Here is a 21,565-nt window from a genome sequence, read left to right as displayed (position 1 = left end):
CCAGTTTGGCCCCTTTAGAGATCTGTGGGCGTTTGATTGCCAAGGTTTTCCCAGAGGCTCACAATCCAATTCAGTCTCCAGAAAGTTCTCTAAGAGGCAGACTGCCTCCTCCAGGCAAGTCACCCGGTGGCAGCCAACCCACAACTTGGGCCACCCTAGGATAGTTTGGCAAAACTGTTCTAACATCACCATTTCCACTGGCAAATAAGTCTCTGATTTCAGCCAGAGAGAACACAAATCCTGGAAGCATTGGGCTGCAGCCCTCGATGGGAATCTAGAGCCAATGGGTTCATGTTTGAATGGACGATGATAGCCCTCTCCACTAAGTCCTAGACAGGCTAGTAGGGTTGCTCCAGTGTCCCATTGTCCTTTGCCATCTCAACCGCCAGGTCATGACACACTGCTTAGGCCTCTCCTGCTGAGTAGGGAGCAATCTTAGTGGCCCACTCCTCCCAGGGCCAATAGTATGCCCTGGCCAGCTGCTCAAAAGTCCCTAGGAAGGCCTCAAGAACATCTTCTGTCCCCATTTTGGTGAGGGCTTCTCCCTCCCACACAGGAAACCACAGCCCCGCACTCACCTGTGGGCTCCAGTTCTCCAGATGAAGCATAAATCACTGTTGCTCCCTGCTGCTTTTGCTGGCACTGTTGTTGTTGTAACTGAAGCTTCTGGTGTAACTGCTGCTGCTGGGTCACAATCTGCTGCAGCTGCTGATGTTGTAGCTACAGTTGCTCCCCCCTCCATTGTAAAGAGGATTCAAGATCCATGGTTTCCTGGGCAGTGGCAGACACAGCCTGCATTCTCCACCCTTCCGCTGGGCCTGTCCACCGGCCTGGGGGCAAAACAACCAGCCCCACCCAACTCTGCTTTAGTCACCTCTGTTATTCCTCTGCCACACAAAGACAAGGCATATAGAAAAGTAACACAAGTGATAGTCCTGACCTGGGCTGATACTTCAGGGTCCTCTAGCCCCAATAGCTCAAGGGTCACAGCCCTCCCTTAGCCTCAGGGGGCTACAGGGCCCTGCACTATTGCAGCCTCCTCCTCCTACTGCTCAGGGAAGTGTTTGTCTTTTGTTCCCTCCAGGCCTGGGTCCTCTCTTACATCTTCCAGCTGGGAACTGGAGCCACTCATTAGCTGCTGCTTAGCTGGATCAGCTGGTTCCCTACACTTGCCTGCTGAGCTTCTCCTTAGGCCAGAGCCTCCTGCTCCCTGGCTGGACAGGCCCTTCACAGAGCAGACCTCTGTGCTAAAGAGAGTATTTGGGTCCGTTAGCTAAGGAAGTTGAGGGCTAGTAAACTAAAAAACGGCTCCTTCTGTTCTTAGTCCCTCCTGTGTTCAGACTTTGTACATTCCTTGGAAACAACCAAGATTGCACCAAAGAAAATACCAGACACCAACAATTTCTGCTTCCAGCTGGAAAATCCCCAGAGCCCCAAACACTGATGAGCTGCTCGGGTGGAAAAGGGGCAACAGCCCCAATCAGGATTCAGGCCCCATTGTACATTGCGGGCTGTACAAATACATAATAAAAGAGAGTCCCTGGCCTGCAAACTCTCTGAGGAACACGCTCAATGCCTGGTTTTCAAAACCAGCAGCCTGAATTAGGCATCCAAGTTGATCCTTCGGCACCGGCCTGCAGTCGTGTAGTTGGAAGTAAACGAGGGTAAACAGTGTTTATCCAGGTGTCCTTTGGGGAATACGGAGTTTAGTTTGGGAGTTCCCACCTCCTTTTTTTACCACTACATCACTGCCTGCCTGATTCCCACAAGAGGTTCAGCATTTGTGAGCCTTTTTTATCATGATTTTTTCTCTCCGGCTGCATTTGGAGAACCCCTCCCACCCTGTGCATGTGACCGACAGCACAGATCCAGGCTGGGCTCAGGAAGTTCACAGTGTTAGTCCAGTGTCACAGATGTGCTGATGCCAACAGCTGGTTAGTGCCATAGTGAATGCAGGGTCTCAGCTCCCTGCAGGAGAGATGGATGATGTGGCAGACAGCTAGAGCCTCCTGCATGAGTTTCAGCAGAGTGAGCCATTAGCATCTCAACACCTGCCTGATCCCAGTGACCTGAATCAATCTCATTGCTGCTGTGCAGCCTTCCAGCCCAGCTGGCTGAATTCACGGAGGACACTAAGGGGAGGGTGAATAACAGAACAACCTTAATTTCCTCCTTGCCTGCAGCTGTGTACTTCTTCTGTAAGGCCCCCTAGTGGCCTGTCTAAAAAGTGTCCCTAGACAAAATCCTCCTCTGTGAGGAGGGAATGAAAATACAACATTCATCGATCCAGCCATGCACTAAACATCAACACAGACTATTAAAAACATCCCAGTGAAGGCTGGGAAGACTGCCTGACCCTTCAGTCTCGTGCCAGGGGATTGTTCTGCCCAAGTAAAGCACTTGGCTACTAAATCCCTGAGTTTCTCAGGTATCCAAGGTCTGACCTAATCTTTCAGGAAGGAGGGAGGCTCTTAGATCTAGCTGGCTATCTCCTTTCAGTCAGATTTGGAGGAGATGGTGGATGGTTTATTTGAGCACGGGGCTCATTACTCACAGGTTCAGCCCGGAAGTACGGATCTGAATGGTCCGTGAGATTTACCTGCTGAAAAAACCTGGTGTGAAATGATACTCCAGAACCCCAACAGGGTAAGATCGAGGGGTGTTCAGCTGTGCCTGTCCTATTCCTTCTTCTGCAGAGCCTTTCAACCACACTCGATCTCCTGTGTTCAGCTCCCTCATGGGACTGAGTCTGTGACTCCTGACAAAGTTTCTCTTCTGACGGCTTTTAGATTGTTCTTCTTTTCTTCGTAGCATTAGAAATTCAGTCCAACTAAGATCTAATAGTGAAGGGATGGTTGGGATGATGGAACTCAACTCAGCTCCTCATTGGGCCTGAATCCATTTGCCAGAGATGCTGGCAAGCAGGGGAACAAGGCCAGATATTGTAAGAATTTGTTCCACTGTTTTCACGGAGAGTTGTGCTTCCCCATGGTTTTATGAAAACTGGGAACTGATGTAATGAGTGAAACGGCAGGGATTTGTAAATTTAACAGTGTCTGATAGTAACTGAGGATCGTTATCAGAGCAGACTTACAGTGGGATTCCATTGCAGTGAAACACGGATTTCCTCCTGACCCCACTGTCTGTGATGTAGTCGTCAGCACCTTGTCTATTTCAATAAATCTTGACAAGCAGCCAGTGAATGGAAGGGAGGTTCCATTAGCCAGCTGGAGAAGATCTTTCCACCATGGTGTGTCTGGGAGAGGGAAGGAAACGATGGTTCTGGTTGGTTGGTTCTCATGTGAATGCAGGTCTCAGAGTTCTCACCTCTCTCTCTGGTACTTGTTGCTCAGTGAGGGCCACTGTTGAGCTGTTTCTGCACATTTTGGTCTGGCTTGGTGGCCCCCGTGCAGTTTATGCAGAATGTCCTTTTTCATCCCCATGTGGGGATGACTAGTCTGGACCCCTTCAACAACAGACTGGGGTCTAGGCTAAGATCATCTGAAATCACCCAGTTCAGCTTCATAGAGATGTTTGATGTTGCTCTTATGTCCAGCCTTCTTTGCAGACTTTTCTGAGGGCTTGTCTACATTACCCGCTGGATCGATGGGCAGCAATCGACCCTGCAGGGGTCGATGTAGTCTAGACACAATAAGTTGACCGCTGAGCGCTCTACTGTCGACTCTGGTACTCCACCGGAGTGAGAGGCGCAGGCGGAGTTGACGGGGGAGCGTCTGCTGTCGACTCACCGCAGTGAAGACACTGTGGTCAGTAGATCTAAGTACATCGACTTCAGCTACGCTATTCACTGCCTTTTGCTTTCCTTTCACTGTGGAGGGTACGTCTACACTGCAGTCACAAAGTGTGATCACAGCTTGAGCGGACGTACCAGCATCAGCTTTAATGTAGCTAGCTCAGGTATCAGGCATCATGTGCTTCATCATGTCTCTACCAGCCCACCCAGAACCCTGGGTAATTACCGTGGGACTAGCCTGCGTTGAAACTTGTGCGGCCCCAGTGTCACTGCTCTGGTACCTGAGCTGGTAGATTAGAGCCGCGGTTCCCCAACTTGTTGCTAAGACAACCCACTAACTGCACTTTGCTTTTCTTGCAACCCACCACGACCTATATGCACCCTCCACGCTGGCACCACAATCCAAATCCTGGCCTGTACAGGAGGGGTGGGGCGGGTGGGGCGGGTTCTGGGGTTGGAGAGCCTGCAGTGGTGGTTCCTGTCCTGCAGGGCTGGGCCCAGCTCCCTGCTCCGGGCACTGTGACCTGGCACATGGGGATGCAGGGCCTCCCAGGTGTGGCCTGGCCGCTCCTCCATCAAGTCAAGGGGGTGGCTGGGCCACATTTGAGTAAGTGGCATCGCAGCCTGACTCACGGTGTTGCAGCACCTCTCAGGTTTGGACTGGACACCCATTCATAATGACAGATGATGGAGGGGCAGCAGGACCAAAACCAAGTGGCTCTGCGACCCCATGCACCAGGTCACAATGCCGGAGGAAGGAACTGGTGTGAGCCAGGAACCCGATGGTGCACAGTATTTCACAAGGATTCCCTGGGTCAGATATAGGCAGCATAGTTCACTAATGGGTGGCATATGAGGCATCTACCAAGAGCCAGTAGCCCAGCAGTTGTCATAACCATTGCAGAATGTCTGTACAGATGATACCTAAGGAGTTAAGGCAGGTTACCAGGAGGTGACATACCTCTGAAATGGTCCTCTCAAGCAGCGGGTAACAGACACCTATCTCCCTGTCTGGTTGTTTGTATTGTGTATTGCACTCCTCACAATGGAAGCCTATTTGTCTTCTGAGCCAGAGGAAGTGGAAAGTCTGCAAAATCTACAAGAGAGAACTTCTACAAGAAGAAACAAAAGAGCGGGGGGTGTCCTTTTTATGAATCAAGACAAAGGATGGGACTGGTATATTTTTAGGGGGGCAAAGGAACACACGGGATCCTTCACTTTGGAGGCAAGCTGCCAGCGTACTTGACTCATGAAAGGAAGGTCACAGCCAGCGAGGCTGTAAAACGCTGCAAGTGTTTTGGGTAAGGATTATTCTACAAGACATGAGAGTGTCTTGTTAATTAAATCTGGGCTGCAGAAGGCATGTTACTATTTTATTTTATACATAATTTCTTTGCAATACTTCTGCTTGCTACTGCTTGAATCTCTGTCTTTGTTAAATAAACTTACACTTGATTTAACTGGAAGCATATCTAAGTGCTGTATGATAAGTGGAGCAGTGATCGGAGGTGTAACTGCTAAGCTGGGTTCCACAGCTTCTTTTAAAGCAATGAATCCATGAATATTGTGAGTGTCTTGGGATGAGGAGCTGGACCGGAGGAGGATTTACAGTAAAACACAGGGTGCCCTGGCATGGGGCCCCCCAATGACAGGGGGCCCCAGGGCCAGGCAGCTGTGGGGGCAGAAGCTTGGTCCTGCCGACTCCTGGGGCTCCTGCCGCAGACTCTGCAGGCACCGGCAGCCAGGCTCCCCCCTCCCCCGCCACTTTCCCACCTCCTCCCCTCAGCGTGCTGCGTTCCCGCCCCTCGCTCTCCCTCCCAGCGCTTCCCCCACCGCCAAGCAGCTGTTTGCCGGCACTCAGGTCGCTCCGGGAGGGAGCGGGAGGAGAGGGGCCACAGCACCCTCGTGGGAGGAGGCGGAGAAGACGTGGGGGCTGGGCCTTGGGGCAGGGGCTGGAATCAGGGCAGGGAGGAGCAAAGGCGGGGCACCTGTACTCCCCCTTCACATACCCCCCCAGTCCCGTGCCATGGGCTGCTCAGGGCAGGGGGCTGGAGTGGGATGGGGCAGGGAGCTGGAGTGGGATGGGGCAGGGAGCTGGGAGGACCGCCACGACCCCACCCCTACAACCACAGCCCTTTGCCCTGACTCCTGCATCCCCCTCACACACTCCCAGCCCCCTTCCCTCCCTGACACCTATAACGCCCCAACATACCCAGCCCCCCCACACCTCATGCCCTGACTCCTGCACCCCCCCACCCCCAACCTGAGCACCAAACAGGAGCTCCTGCACCCCCCCGACATACCCACCTGCACCCCTCGCACCGAATGGGAGCTGCCCCAGGTAAGCGCTCCATACCGCAACCTCCTACCCCAACTCTGAACCCCCTCCTGCATCTTAAGTCCCTCCCAGACCCTGCACCCCCAGGCCTAACTCCTGCACCCCCTCACACACTCCCAGCCATGACTCCTGCACCCCGTCACACACCCCCAGCCCCCTGCCCTCTCTGACTCCTGCAACCCCCCCACACACCTGCCCCCACACCCCCAGCCCCCAGCCCTCCCTGACTCCTGCAACCCCCCCCACACACCTGCCCCCCACACCCCAAGGCCCCTGCCCACCCTGACTCCTGCACCCTCCCCACATCCCCACCTCCACCCCTTGAACCGAACAAGAGCTGCCCCAGGTAAGCGCTCCACAGCCCAACCCCCTGCCCCAGCCCTGAGCCTCCTCCCACACCCTAACTCCTGGCCAGACCCTGCACCCCAACCCCTGGCCTGCTCCTGCACCCTAACTTCCTCCCAGACCCTGAACCCCCAGCCCTGAGCCCCCTCCCACACCCTAAGTCCTGGCCAGACCCCGCACCCCAATGTTTTTTTACATTATTTTTTATAAAGAGCTCTCATCCAAAGCACTTTCCAATAGTTAGTTAATGGAACAAACAATATTTAGAAAGATCATTAAGTGGTCCGTTGAGACCCTCTGCAATTTTTAAGTGGCCTGTGGAAAAATAAGTTAGACTACAAAAACAATCAAGGTACCTCACTTTATTTTCATTTACTTCCTATTACTTATAGGAGGAGGATGAAGAAAAATGGGGACAGGAGGGAGCTAAGAGACAATGTCCTTTTTCTTGGCCGGGTCCCAAGGAGGGCCCCAAAATTGAAGCTAAGCACAGGGCCCCACTAACTCTAAATCTCACACTGAGTTGGACAGTGCAGGGAGACGCTTGGAGGGCACGAGCCTTGGTGTACACCTACCTCTAAGCTGTGTGGTAACAGCAGGGCCTGTGAGGCACAGAGGGGAGGACTTGTGTTGCCCAGGGCCAGTGGAGGTGAGATCTGAGCCATGGCAGGCACAGACAAGTCTTCCTCCTGCTTGACTAGAGATTGGACTGGAGAGGCACCCCAGACACTCGGCCTGAACAGCCCTGACTCTCGACTGGACCTTTTCTATTTCCATTGTAGCCATGTACAGATGAAGTGACCAAGCTGGATGCAGGATTTGTGGTGAAGGAAAGACAGACACCTCTGTGAAATAGCGATGTGCTCTGCAAGCATTCTGGTATTTACTTCACTGAGGATTCATTCAAACACTTTTGGCTTCTGCACTGGTCAGTACTCAGCTCAGCATTGATTGTAAACTATATTTGTAGATTGTCATGGAAATGAACATGCCACTGTGCGAAGACGATTAGTTTTAACAGGGTTTCTAGTGAGAATTCAGTGACTTGTTACTTGTTGTAGCCTTATTGGTTCAGTGGAAATCCAGACTCTGATTAACCTTCCCCTTGTCACTATTGTCTATAAAATTCATTTATCATCTGAGCAGAAATATTCATCCTCTGTATTTATCGCTAATGGGGAATTCTTTTCACCATTTGTTTAATTTCAGGTGTGAATTATCCAAGGAACATTTCCCATTTATCTCCTTGGATTCAATGAAAGTTTCAAATCTGAATTCAGTTTAGGAACAACCTTGTTGCTCATCTCAGAATGTTCTCTTGCTGGTTTCTCACTTTTACCACATGCCTGATAGAACATTCAGTGTAAACTCACCTCCCATCAAACAGCCAGCCATACCCAGAGGTGGCCCATCCTTATCTTTTGGTTTGTTCAATCTCAGCCTCTCCCCATCATGAACACTGCAAACTGCACAATTCATCTGGCAAGAAAAACTTCCACTATGGGGAAGACTTTCAGAAAGGATTTAATAAGAAAAAGGCACAAAATGAAGCTGAAGAAATTACAGGGATAAAAAAGCAGGAAAAGTCCATCCTGGCCAATCAGTGGGAATTTATACAGAGGAAATTTGTGAACTTTTTCCGACTCGCCATTGAATTTCCTGCAACTTCTCACAAATTCTATAAAAACACCTGCTTTGTCTATCTACCAGGCAGGGTCTGTCTCTGGGCATCAGGCCAAAGGAAACACTTCTCAGAGGAAAAAGGCAAAGCTTTTCCATCATCACAAGGTTATTTTGTCCAATCAAATTGTTACGATATTGAACCCCCAGAGTCACCATGTCCCACATCATCATAAGTTGTGTCTCCAGGAGGCAGGAACGGGGTTTCCTTCTCCATCCCAGATACACCTTCATTCCTTAGTGAGTGCAGATTCCAACCTGAAAATACCAAGGGAGACACATCCAGTCAGTGGATCCATTTTATAGCGAGGTCTGGCTGCATTGCAAGGGTGGAGCGCACTCTGCAATATGGGTTAGAAAATGTTCCCTCTTCGTTCTTCTGATTGGGTCCATGACAAGTTTTAATCCATCACCTCTGTACGTATTCTGGAAGTAAAACCCTTGGTTTCCTGACCATTTAAAGGTGCCAAGTGACAACTGTATTTACCTGTCACTTCATGTACAAAACCCAATCACTTACGAGCAAGGAGCTCTTAGTTAAGGACATTGTATAATTCACTCTGCCCTAACAACAAACATGAACACATAATTCTTATCAAGTACGAAGTAATGCACATTTCATCACCACTGCACCTCCTCTGGGGTAGCTGGTGGTGTCTCTGCTCATGACACAATGGGGAGGGGAGGGGAGATATTGGCCAAGGATAATGGGCAAATGCCCAATTTTTACAGGAAGCGTCACAAGCTCTTTAACATTTGCGCAGCATTAACAGGACTTTGGTTTATAAGATTCTGCCCAAAAGATACAAGCGCAGTAAATTGGTAGCAATCCAGTAATCCAGGGTGTGGCAGGCACACAAGGATTTGAACCTAGAGATTGAGGGATCTTGCTGGTTTGACCATGAAATATCATACAGCAAGGACCCCACTTTTCCTGTCACCATTGCAGGCACTGAAGCCTCTGCTTTGAGGGAATGAAAAGAAGAGAGAAGGAGAGTTTTTCTCACAGTCACTGGGTTGGCCGGGTTTGTTCCCTTGCTGCGCACCTCACATTTCCAGCCCTCCCACTCTGCAGAGACAGTGTGAAGTGCAAACTCACCTGTTTGTGAATCCCCATTCCTGTCACTCGCCTCAGTGCCTTCCTCATTATTCTGCCCCAAGCCAGTGTCACCTTCAGGGTCAGACACTTCTCTGGCATCATCATAACCATCCCCTGGGACATCTCCAGGCAGGGCAGGGGCATCTAATGTGAAGATGTGAAGTAATTAAGAGAATATTCACAGTGAAGATAGAAATAATCTACAAGCTGCAGATGCACCAGCCTCACTGGTCCCTGGGGATCTCTCAGCACTTCCACCCTCAGGACGGGAAGAGGAGAAGTCCCCTGGAACCCTTCGACTGGGGGATTTCACATATCACACTGATTTGATACATTTCAATTGCTGATTGAGTGGATCCTAGAGCTCCCAGATGACGAGGCAGAGGGGGAGTTATTGAAAGAGGTGACTGGGATCTAGTCCAGAGGGATTACTCCACAAGGCATGTTATTATCATAATTACAAATTTAAATGACTTGGAATTGCCCAGAATTTGTTCTCGGCTTCCTAAACTTGACATTTTAAAGATAATGTCTTTTCAGTGTGTTCTCCTCATAAAGTTCACCCCATAAACTGCCATCAGTCTCCAACCTACTGACACCAGTGGGTGCTGAGCCAGCAAATAAGGGTGGGATGTGGGCCCTTGGGTTTAAAATCTCCATATCCCACCCACCCCCTGTCACAACGTTTCTCACACAGGTGTATATAAGCTGCAATAGACACATGTCAGGAAAGGCTGGCAAGGAACATTGCTGCACTGTAGAGATCTCTGCTTCGGTGAGTTGTCTTTACAAATAGTGAGTAACCTTAGCGCTCATGGCAGTGAGGGTCACAAATGCCCCTTCCATCCCTGCAATGGGCCTCTGTCATGACCTAGGACATCACACTTCCCTACCCCTGGGCCTCCTCACAGCTCTTGTAATGCACCTGGTCAGTGCCCCCAGCATTACGGCAATACACAATACTGGTGGGTGAACTTCCTGGTTTTCTTAACAAACCACTATTGTCCCTACTGGAAAATACAGTTAGTTTTTCGTCACGGTGACGTTGCTTCCAGGAGGCGGATTCACTGCTCACCTCGGCCGTCTGGAGTCTGGGGGACGTCGTTCAAGGCAGGCTCCTCCACGTTATCATAATTCAACTGAGACCCGCCCGGGGAAGCTCTCTCTGGAACAGCAAACACCACACTCAGCTCATGGCACCAGCAGCATCTCTTCAGTGCAAGTAGCCCTTCTAACTAGAGCTGTGTATCATGGCACGTGAGAGGGGAAGTCGCAGGGGCCCAGGGTGAGAAGGGCACAAGTCAGAGAACTACAGTAAAACAGGAGTCCCAGAAATAACTCGGGGCCAATCCTGTCCCTGCAGAATCCAACAGCAGCACTTTCATGTGTTTCCAGGGGAGCAGGATATGGGCCTGTGCTGAGATAACAGGTTGGAACACGGGCACTGCCAGGCCAGAGCCGGCCTGTGTGAATCCAGATGATCTCTGCAGACAGGTTTGAATTTTCCTGTTACACTGAGGAGGGGGAACCTCCCCTCTGCACATAGGCGCTGACTCCGTGGGTGCTCCGGGGCTCAAGCACCCATGGGAAAAAAATAGTGGCTGCTCAGCACCCAGGAGCCCGAGCCTGAGCGTGGAAAGTGATGAGTTCTGTGCTGGTAACAACTTCTGCCCTTGGGGCAAGGAGTTTGATTATAAACAGAGGCAGGGTGATGAAGACAACAAAAGGCTTCTCATTAAATTAAATTAAATTAATTAAAGATAATTAGATCATAGAGTCATAGAAGATTAGGATTGGAAGAGACCTCAGGGGGTCATCTAATCCAATCCCCTGCTCAGAGCAGGACTAACACCAACTAAATCATCCCAGCCAGGGCTTTGTCAAGCCGGGCCTTAAAAACCTCTAAGGATGGAGATTCCACCACCTCCCTAGGTAACCCATTCCAGTGCTTCACCACCCTCCTTGTGAAATAGTGTTTCCTAATATCCAACCTAGACCTCCCCCACTGCAACTTGAGACCATTGCTCCTTGTTCTGTCATCTGCCACCATTGAGAACAGCCGAGCTCCATCCTCTTTGGAACCCCCCTTCAGGTAGTTGAAGGCTGCTATTAAATCCCCCCTCACTCTTCTCTTCTGCTGACTAAATAAGCCCAGTTTCCTCAGCCTCTCCTCGTAAGTCATGTGCCCCAGCCCCCTAATAATTTTCGTTGCCCTCCACTGGACTCTCTCCAATTTGTCCACATCCCTTCTGTAGAGGGGGGGACCAAAACTGGATGCAATATTCCAGGTGTGGCCTCACCAGTGCCGAATAGAGGGGAATAATCACTTCCTTTAATCTGCTGGCAATATTCCTACTAATGCAGCCCAATATGCCATTGGCCTTCTTGGCAACAAGGCCACACTGCTGACTCATATCCAGCTTCTCATTCACTGTAATCCCCAGGTCCTTTTCTGCAGAGCTGCTGCTTAGCTAGTCGGTCCCCAGCCTGTAGCAGTGCACGGGATTCTTCCTTCCTAAGTGCAGGACTCTGCACTTGTCCTTGTTGAATCTCATCAGATTTCTTTTGGCCCAATCCTCCAATTTGTCTATGTCACTCTGGATCCTACCCCTACCCTCCAGTGTATCTACCTCTCTTCCCAGTTTAGTCTCATTTGCGAACTTTCTGAGGGTGCAATCCATCCCATCATCCAGATCATTAATAAAGATGTTGAACAAAACCGGCCCCAGGACCGACCCCTGGGGCACTCCGCTTGATGGTGATCCTGAAAGCGTTCCCAGGCACTCCAGTTAAAAGATAGGAAACAAAGGGGAGGAATAAATGGTCCATTTTCAAAATGGAGAGAAGTAAACAGTGATGTCCCCCAGGGGTCTGTACTGGGACCGGTGCTGTTCAACATATTCATCAATAATCTGCAAAAAGGGGTAAACAGTGAGGTGGCAAACTTTGCAGATGATACAAAATTACTCAAGATAGTTAAATCCAAGCTGACTGCAAAGAGTTACAAAGGGATTTTACAAAACTGGGTGACTTGGCAACAAAATGGCAGATGAAATTCAATGTTAAATGCAAAGTCATGCACATGGCAAAATATAATCCCAACTATACACACAAAATGAGGGTGCTTGAATTAGCTGTTACCCCTCAAGAAAGAGATCGTGGAGTCATTTGCAGTACTCTGGAAGCACTATGTTTCCAGAGCACTGCAAATTTATAAGAATCCTTCTCACGGTGCCTATATCATCCTGAACTCATTCTCCAGCTTCAGAAGACTTAAAAATTATTTTCAGTCATCAATGGGACAGATGCAACTGAAGAATGTAGCTGTCCTTAACATGCATCAAGACAATACCAGGGAACTAGATGTAAATAAGATTGGGATGTTAGTGAAGACAGCTTGTAGGTGATTGCAATGATTTTAATAGACTGTAATTCATGCGAAAGAAATTGTGTAGTTCATAACAACTGAATCATTATTAAAATAGTAAAGATATTAATGCTAGAAACATTCAATAACTAGAATATGAAAGAAGTGTCTAAACATGCTGAAAAGAGCCTCCCGCAAAGACTGGCAGAGTGCTCCCTCCCACCCCCCCCCCCCAACACACGCCTCTTTGAAAGCACCCACCTGGAAACCCAAAAGTCAGCATTTATGCGTGGGAATTAAATCTCCCGCTGGGAGGTGACTGGCCTGATCCTTTGTGAGCTCTTGCTCTCCACTAGCCTCTCAGGCAGCCCAGGGCTCAGCTTAGCGGCGCTCCAGCTTCTCAGGAGAACTGGCTCATTTGCTCAGTGTCTCCTCCCCCAGCCACAGGCAAAACTCCCACAGGGCCCAAATTCATAGACCCCCTTGAGAGCAGCTGGGTTAGAAATGCCGCCCCATTTATAGTTAGAGATGGGCCTAGGCCAGGAAGTTCACAACCAGGGTTTTACTTCAGCTTGATATAGTGACAGGTGCCAGCTGCAAAACTGAGATACGAAGCTGGGGTCAGATCTGCAAATCCCACCTCCCACAAAGTTCTGGTGGGTTCAGATCAGTGAGTTGGTCTGAGCCCATCTGTAATAACAACACAGGACAATCTTCCCCTCTCTTTTATGGGTGTAAGATGAGCCCTGCTGGGCACTGATGCCTGACACCCAAGGAAACGACCCCGTCTCCTCCAGCTCCTCACCTGGGGAGGCCACTGGGAGCCACTCAGAGGGATTTGTGCTCAGGAGATGGTCACATGTTTCCATCCTGAGATTCTGACAGAAATCCTGTTCAATGGGAGTAGACCCGACTGTGTAAAATGGGAACCGTGGGGCGGAGGGCGGGGGGAGGAGGGGAAGGGGAATGGCTGGCAAGCATCATAGAAATTCTGTTCTCTGCCCAGATTTGGGTCTCTCAGCCTAAGTCTACTCCTCCCCATTACCTTGTTCTGATCCAGGATCGTTTTCCCCCTCACTGTCCCCGGTGTAATACTGCAGCTTCGTCACTGAGTCATCTGAATAGGAGACTGGAGAGACAAGAACCAGAAATTCATCACAGTGAGAACAGCAGAACTGTGGGACTGGGAACACATCCGGGGCCTGGAGCGGGATTTCCAGTCTCAGTCTATTCCTCCTTCCAGAGAAGATGCTGAATCACAGCGATTCTGAGCAGTGACTGGCTGACACAGCGTTCCCAAGAGAAATCTCCATGTTACTGGGGTAAATGTGACTGAAGGGATTCTACAATCTGACCTGAAATATCCTGGGGTGAGCGAAGGGCACATGTCTGGCTGCTGGTCCAGGGAATTTCCACAATGGTCCTGGCCACCTCAGCCACAGAGGGGACTCCTCCTGCTTAAGGGTAAATATCCACCTCCCCCATGAATCAGTTCATCAGCTCTCCATGGTGTTTCCAGATTAGGCCAAGACAGGCCCAGAGCAGAGTCTGTGATTCACTCTCAGAGCATAGTCTATGATCTTGGAAGTGGTGCTGGGAGATGCACTGAGCATGTTCCCAGAGCCCCACCACAGCACAGCCCTGGGGCAGGATGTTCCCATCAGACATGGAGACAAAAGGGCACAAAGGATAAAAGGGCCGGGACTCAAAGCCATGAGGCTCTCCTGGGCTGATCTCTCTGCTCTGGGGTCAGGAAGGATCCCACCCAGCAGACCAGTGGCTGTGGTGGGAGGGGGATACAGAACATCCCCTGCCCCAAAGCTCCAGAGCAATTTTCAAATGATAGTTTAGCCTGGCCTCAGACAGTCACTTTCCTGACCCTTCACTGGTTACACACCAAGGCTGCAGGACGGGCATAGTGACATTAACTGTCCTTACAATTGAGGCTCGTAGAGCATGGTGGAAAGGGAGCCAAAACAAAACATGTTTGCCCCACCGCTTTCCAGGGGCCCTGTCCCTATCTTCCCCTTTTCTGAGGCCCTGACCCCCACTCACTCAAGCTCCCCTCCTTCTCTTGTTCACTCTTCCCCACCCTCAACTCACTTTCACTGGGCTGGGGCAAGGGGTCGGGGTGCGGGAGGGAGTGAGGGCTCCAGCTGGGGGTGTGGGCTTTGGGGTGGGGTCAGAAATGAGGGTTTCAGGATGTGGGAGGGGCTCTGGGGTAGGGTGGGGGATGAGAGGTTTGAGGTACAGGAGGGGACTCTGGGCTGGGGTAGGGGGTTGGGGTGCAGGGGGGTGCAGGATGCGGGCTCTGGGAGAGGGTTCAGGGATGGGGCAGGGGCTCGGGTGTGGGAGGGGGTTTGGTGTGCGGGCTCTGGGAAGGAGTTTGGGTGTGGGAGGGGGCTCAGGGCTGGGAAAGGGGGTTGGGGTGCAGGAGGGGGATCAGGATGCGGGCTCTGGGAGGGAGTTTGGATGTGGGAGGGGGTTCTGACCTGGGGGAGGGGGTTGGGGTATGGGAGGTAGTGAGGCCTCCAGCTGGGAGTGCGGGTTTGGGGTGGGGCCAAGGGGTTTGGAGTGCAGGATTGGGGTCAGTGCTGGAGCAGGGCCGTGGGTTGTGGGAGGGGGTGCACGCTCTGGCTGGGGGTGTGGGCTCTGGAGTGGGGCCAGGGATGAGGGGTTTGGGATGCAGGAGGGGGCTCCGGGCTGGTGGTTTTCGAGCGCAGGAGGATGATCAGGGCTGTGGCAGGGTTGAGATTCAGGAGGGGGTGCAGGGTGCAGGCTCCAGGAGGGAGTTTGTGTGCAGGAGGGGGCTCAGAGCCTAGGCAGCAGGTTGGGATGCGGGTGGAGGGTATAGGGTCTGGGAGGGAGTGAGGATGTGGGAGGGGGGTTCTGAACTGGAACAGGGGATTCGGGGTGTGGGATCCGGCTGGGCTGCACTTAGCTCAGTAGGCTCCTGGTCAGCGACACAGTGGCGGCTAAAGCAGGCTCCCTGCCTACCCTGGCTCTGCGCTGTTCCCTGAAGGTCTTAACCCTAGGCGGAGGCATAGCCAGGCGACTCTGCGCGGTGCGCGCTGCCCGTGCCTGCAGGCACTGCCCCTGCAGCTCCCATTGGCCGTGGTTCTCAGCCAATGGGAGCAGTGGAGCTGGCGCTTGAGGCAGGGGCAGCGTGCGGAGCTTCCATGGGCACCTCTGCGCCTAGGGGCTGCAGGGACATGCCAGACACTTCTGGGAGCTGCACGGAGCCAGGGTAGATAGGGAGCCTGCCTTAGCCCCACTGTGCCACCGACTGGACTTTTAACGGCCCGGTCAGCGATGCTGACTGGAGCCGCCAGGGTCCCTCTTCGACTGGGGGTTCTGGTTGAAAACTGGACTCCTGGCATCACTAGTCTACATGAGTAACTGCTGGTCTCACCTCAGACGCTAGAGCTTGGCAAAAAACAGATGTTTTGGTTCTTTGGCAACTGTAAAAATAACAATAATAATAATACAATAAAAAATGTTTTGGGTTGAGCCAAAAATGACTTTTTTGGAAATTTTGGTGAATGCAAAAGTAAAAAAAAAATGGTTTCATGTTGAATGAAACCATTTGATGTTCTTTTGGATATGTGGGTTTTTTAAATGGATTAGATAGATAGATAGATAGATAGATAGATAAAATTAAAGGAAATTTCTGATGGAAAAGTAATATCAAATTGAAAAAAAACCAAAATGTTTTCTTTAGAAAGTGTTGAAATGAAATGAATTGTTCTGTGTGCACTTGGAACAATTGGGTGAAATCGACAGGAATTTGTGAAATGTTTCGGTGTCTCTGAATCTGCATTTTTCACCAAAACATTTCATAATGGAGACTTGTGCCCAGCTCCAATGACAAGCTCACAGGGCTGAAGCTGCAGTGATTTAACTCTGGGTCAGGGCCTCCGATGGACATTAGGCCATCTAAGGGCATTAGATAGCTACTCCCTGTTAGGAGTGAGACCCACAGACCTGAGCGACTGAACATCTCCTGCTTCTCTCTCAACAGGTTATAATCAATCTCCTCGTACACAGCCTCAGAGAAGGGATCCAAGGGTCTTCTGGAGCCTTAAAACAAAGGGCAGGGTTTGCACAGGGTCAGAGAAACCAGAGCTGGGAAACACTGTTAGCTCATTCAGCCCCTCCCCCATGGGCCCAGTGTCAGCCTGAGCCCTACAGCACATTCCCACTGCTGTGTCCAGGCTAGATTTAAATGAGCAAGGTGACAGGGACAGCATCCCTCTCCACAGCATCCCTTTGATGATGGTTCCCAGGGGTAGACCACTGTCAGAAAGCTTCCTCAAATTCATCTTAACTGTTCCCTTTTCAATCTCATCCCATTATTCCTGGTTATTCCCCTTTGGAGCAGCTTAAATAATTCTTCACCCATGCTGGTGTTTACACTCATCTGCAAAATGGTGATAACCTTTTTTTTTTCATCGACTTTAAGGCCAGACAGGACCATTAGAACATCTAGTCTGACCTCTTGTATAACACAGGCCACTGCAATTCACCCAGATACCCCTAGGTTTGAGCCCAAAGATGCACTTAGACTAAAGCATTTTAGTCCTCAGGAGAATAAACTCTTGTGTGCCACAGGTCGAAAACACAAGGGACTAACAGAGCCATCCCTTGGGTACAGCGAATCGGGGTGACCTCTCCGGACCCCGTGCTTTGGAGGCCCCCACGGGCAGACTGATTGGCTGGGGCAGTCGGTCCTGGAATTGACAGGTTGGTCCCGAAAGTGATGGATTTGTCACTTCTGCCCCAGGCCCCGCACACCCATAGGGACAACCCTGGGGACTAAGGTACCACCGATGCCCAAGGTCCCTACAATGGAAGGGAACTGACGAGGTGAGGGATGCCTAGATAATCCTGGCAGGCTCCATGCTTTAGAGGAAGATAAAAAAAACCCAAGGTCCCTTTTTGCCAGTCTGATCTGTGGCAAAATTCCTTCCTGACCTCAAAACTGGCAATTGGTTTGACCCTGAGTATGTGGAAAAGACACACCAGGGAGACATCTTAGAAAGAGGTTTCTCTATACCACCTCAGAGCGGTGGTCCAGCCCATCCAGTGTCACATATCCCTCTGTAGCTAATGTCTCATGCTTCAGGGGAGGGCAAGAAACAAAACAAGACGAAAAACAAATATAGGGGCTTCCCCAAATTCCTTCCAGACCCCCGCGGGCGACTGGCTGAAGCCCTGAAGCATGAGATCCGATTAGAGTCATTGTCTCCCAGGCTGCCCATGAGGAAGGCAGATGATTTCTGATACATTCAGTAAGTGTGGAGGAATTTTTTATTGTTTTCTATGTTTTCTTTCATAGTGACAGGTTTCAGAGTAGCAGCCTTGTTAGTCTGTATCCGCAAAAAGAAAAGAAGGACTTGTGGCACCTTAGAGACTAACAGATTTATTTGAGCATAAGCTTTCGTGAGCTACAGCTCACTTCATCGGATGCATGCAGTGGAAAATACAGTGGGGAGATTTATATACACAGAGAACATGAAACAATGGGTGTTACCATACAGCACTGTAACCAGAGTGATCAGGTAAGGTGAGGTTTCAGAGTAGCAGCCGTGTTAGTCTGTATTCGCAAAAAGAAAAGGAGTACTTGTGGCACCTTAGAGACTAACCAATTTATTTGAGCATAAGCTTTCATGAGCTACAGCTCACTTCATTGGATGCATACTGTGGAAAGTGTAGAAGATCTTTTTATATACACACAAAGCATGAAAAAATACCTCCTCCCGCCCCACTCTCCTGCTGGTAATAGCTTATCTAAAGTGATCACTCTCCTTACAATGTGTATGATAATCAAGTTGGGCCATTTCCAGCACAAATCCAGGGTTTAACAAGAATGTCTGAGGGGGGGGGGGGTCGGAAAAAACAAGGGGAAATAGGTTACCTTGCATAATGACTTAGCCACTCCCAGTCTCTATTCAAGCCTAAGTTAATTGTATCAAATTTGCAAATGAATTCCAATTCAACAGTTTCTCGCTGGAGTCTGGATTTGAAGTTTTTTTGTTGTAATATCACAACTTTCATGTCTGTAATCGCGTGACCAGAGAGATTGAAGTGTTCTCCGACTGGTTTATGAATGTTATAATTCTTGACGTCTGATTTGTGTCCATTTATTCTTTTACGTAGAGACTGTCCAGTTTGACCAATGTACATGGCAGAGGGGCATTGCTGGCACATGATGGCATATATCACATTGGTGGATGTGCAGGTGAATGAGCCTCTGATAGTGTGGCTGATGTTATTAGGCCTGTGATGGTGTCCCCTGAATAGATATGTGGGCATATCAGATAGAGCCGGGGGGGGTGGGGTGGGGGGAACCTTTTGTAGTGATAATCAAGTGGGCCATTTACAGTAACTGCTGGAAATGGCACACCTTGATTATCACTACAAAAGATTCCCCAGCCCCCACTCTCCTGCTGGTAACAGCTCACCTTACCTGATCACTCTTGTTACAGTGCTGTATGGTAACACCCATTGTTTCATGTTCTCTGTGTATATAAATCTCCCCACTTTATTTTCCACTGCATGCATCTGATGAAGTGAGCTGTAGCCCGCGAAAGCTTATGCTCAAATAAATTTGTTAGTCTCTAAGGTGCCACAAGTCCTCCTTTTCTTTTTATGTTTTCTCTGCGAGGCTTTTATCCTACTAACAAGGTGCAGTCTGCTGAGAGAGAGCTGGGTGGTGACTTGTGACAGCTGGCAATACACTGCTCATAGCCCTTGTGGACAACGCACAGCATGGGGCTGGCCTGTAGGCAGACTGGTTTGCTGGGTGTATCACAGTGGAAGGCAGGGGGCTGTGCAGCCTTAAAGCCCCCGGTCAGTAGGAGGTGGGATGGGGGGTTCTACCCAGAGACAGGTGATGTCTGGAGGCCCGAGGCCTGACTGGGCACTCCTGGAATGGATCACCGGAAGGTGGGGGGATACAGGTGCAGCTTTTCTGAAACTGTGACCGTCCCTAGCCAGTCTCATCTCCAGATTTGATGGCTGGGGAGTTCCACTGCCAGACAGTTAATGAAATATTAAATGAGAGAGGAGTTAGGCACCCTCGGCCACCCCACCCAGCTTGGTATCGCCCCTCACCCTGACACCCTGCAGCCCCCCTGCTATTGCAGAAACATTTCACACAGTGACACCAATCAGGACTCACCTCTGAGCTGTGCCCTGGCACTTTGCACCTGCGCCCCCAGGATGATTAAGACCAGGCAGAGCAGGGCCCCCAAGATAATGCAGACGACCACGGGCACCGTGACTCTCCCACTGTCAGTCGGAGGGCGGCGCGGGGGAGCTGGATGGAAATGAACATGCGACAGGGAGAGATTATCCTGTGAGAGTCAGGGGCCCCCAGGGAGCTCCCCAGTCACCCATTGCACAGCCCAGGACAGCAGGGTAATGGGCTGGGACAGAGTCTGTGCACCATGGGGGCAGCTCACAGGCTGCTCTTTAAATCATTGGCCCTGCCCTGTCAGCTGGAGCCAAAAGACAGGAATCCTCCTGCTCAGCAGGGCCTGCAGCTCCCACCCGGGTATCATTTGTCCTCAGATGTCACAGGCCATGGAAAGGAGCTCCTTCCCTCAGGCTGCAGCTTGCAGCTCCTCTGCCTTGACCCAGCCCCAGGGAAATTTAACCCTTGATGGGAGGAGGGGGATGCTTTACCTGGGGTACTCAGAGAATCTGTCCTCTCTGTCAGACCTGCAAAGGGAAAGGGAGGAGAGTTGGAGTCTGGAGCAAGGGGGAGGTGACGTGTTTGTTCCCTGGGGGAACCTCACCTCTGAGAGTCCCTGGGGGCACTGTGCAGCTGTCACCACCACAAAGTCCTTCACAGCAGCAAAGGGCCTGTTTGTTAGTGATTTAGGGCTCAAGTCCCTTGTGCTCTGTGCAGCAATGAGGACTCTAGTAACAAACCAGCACAGTGGGGCCTGTGATGGATGCAGGGTGCTTGTGGACTGATGTCTGAGCCAATCTGACCCGAGAAAGGATCCATCGCACAAGATCCAGGATGCTCCAGCACAAAGGAGATGGGAGGGCCTGGTCTGGGACCAAAGAGGCGGGGGGGGGGGGGTTGATCCATCCTCCTACCTGAAAATTACAGCATGTAGCAGAAACATCTCCTGTCACTCACCTGAGCAATTCACGGCAGCATCTTCCTTATGACCACAGTTACTCTCACCCCAGGGCTTGGCAGGACAGTCCCAGAGAGATGACTCTGTCCCTCTGCAATTCAACGTCTCCACCCAGATGGGACCAGTCCCCTCACCGAATGCAGCCTCGCCCAGGGCAGATAGAGAAAATCCACAGCCCAGTTGTTTACACACAATGTTAGCATCCACCATGTCCCAGGAGTCATCACAAACCGTTCCCCAGGAGCCACGGTACCAAACCTCCACTCTCCCCGAGCATCTGTCCTCTCCTCCCACGATGCGTAACTTCTCCTGGTCTGGAAATGCAGAAAACGTATGTGTTACTGGGACAGCTGGGAAAGTCCTTCGGGACCAAGAGGGAAACAGTGAGAAGCAGAGATACCTGTGCAGCTTGTAGAGTTCGGGCATTCGACAAACAGGGTCTGAGGTGGTTTTGCTTTTCTTCCTATGGAGAGAAAGTGCAGAGGTCAATGCACTGGGCTGTGCGTGTGATGTGGGAGTAGAATTTATCTGTATTTTAACCCCCTAATTTCAGCACTGTATGAACTGAAATGTGAACTTTGGGTTATTTAATACCTAATTAATTTGCTATTCAGCTGTTACTCAGACACACAGGCCGACATGCACCCAGACTTGTGGGGGATTCCAGTCTTGACCCAAACTGCACAGCCTGGGCCCATCTCTGATCGTTAATCCCAAAAGGATTAATAACCACAGAGCTGCTTCATGACGGTCTCTAGGGAGAGGCTTTTCTTGGCTCTCAGACTACCTTATCGCAGTGTCCAACACCGGTCTCTATTATAATGAA

At 50.6% G+C, this 21,565-nt stretch overlaps 1 protein-coding gene across 1 annotated transcript in view; it reads right to left on the bottom strand.

The window, feature by feature from the left end:
- Window positions 1-8,247: 8,247 nt before the first annotated feature.
- Window positions 8,248-21,565, bottom strand: part of LOC144268937 (antigen WC1.1-like) — a 59,096-nt gene continuing 45,778 nt past the window's right edge. Inside the window, exons 9-17 of the mRNA XM_077824296.1 lie at window positions 21,140-21,202; window positions 20,739-21,053; window positions 20,273-20,308; window positions 19,767-19,904; window positions 16,568-16,663; window positions 13,629-13,712; window positions 10,292-10,381; window positions 9,217-9,360; window positions 8,248-8,375 (exon numbers count right to left, since the gene is read on the bottom strand). Coding sequence (XP_077680422.1) covers window positions 8,248-8,375; window positions 9,217-9,360; window positions 10,292-10,381; window positions 13,629-13,712; window positions 16,568-16,663; window positions 19,767-19,904; window positions 20,273-20,308; window positions 20,739-21,053; window positions 21,140-21,202 — 1,094 coding nt within the window. The remainder of the gene's footprint in view (window positions 8,376-9,216; window positions 9,361-10,291; window positions 10,382-13,628; window positions 13,713-16,567; window positions 16,664-19,766; window positions 19,905-20,272; window positions 20,309-20,738; window positions 21,054-21,139; window positions 21,203-21,565) is intronic.

This window comes from Eretmochelys imbricata, chromosome 1 (genome assembly GCF_965152235.1).
Source record: "Eretmochelys imbricata isolate rEreImb1 chromosome 1, rEreImb1.hap1, whole genome shotgun sequence".
Taxonomy (NCBI): Eukaryota; Metazoa; Chordata; order Testudines; family Cheloniidae; genus Eretmochelys; species Eretmochelys imbricata.
Note: the sequence above shows the minus strand (reverse complement) of the source record. Positions and strands in the feature narration are given on the sequence as shown.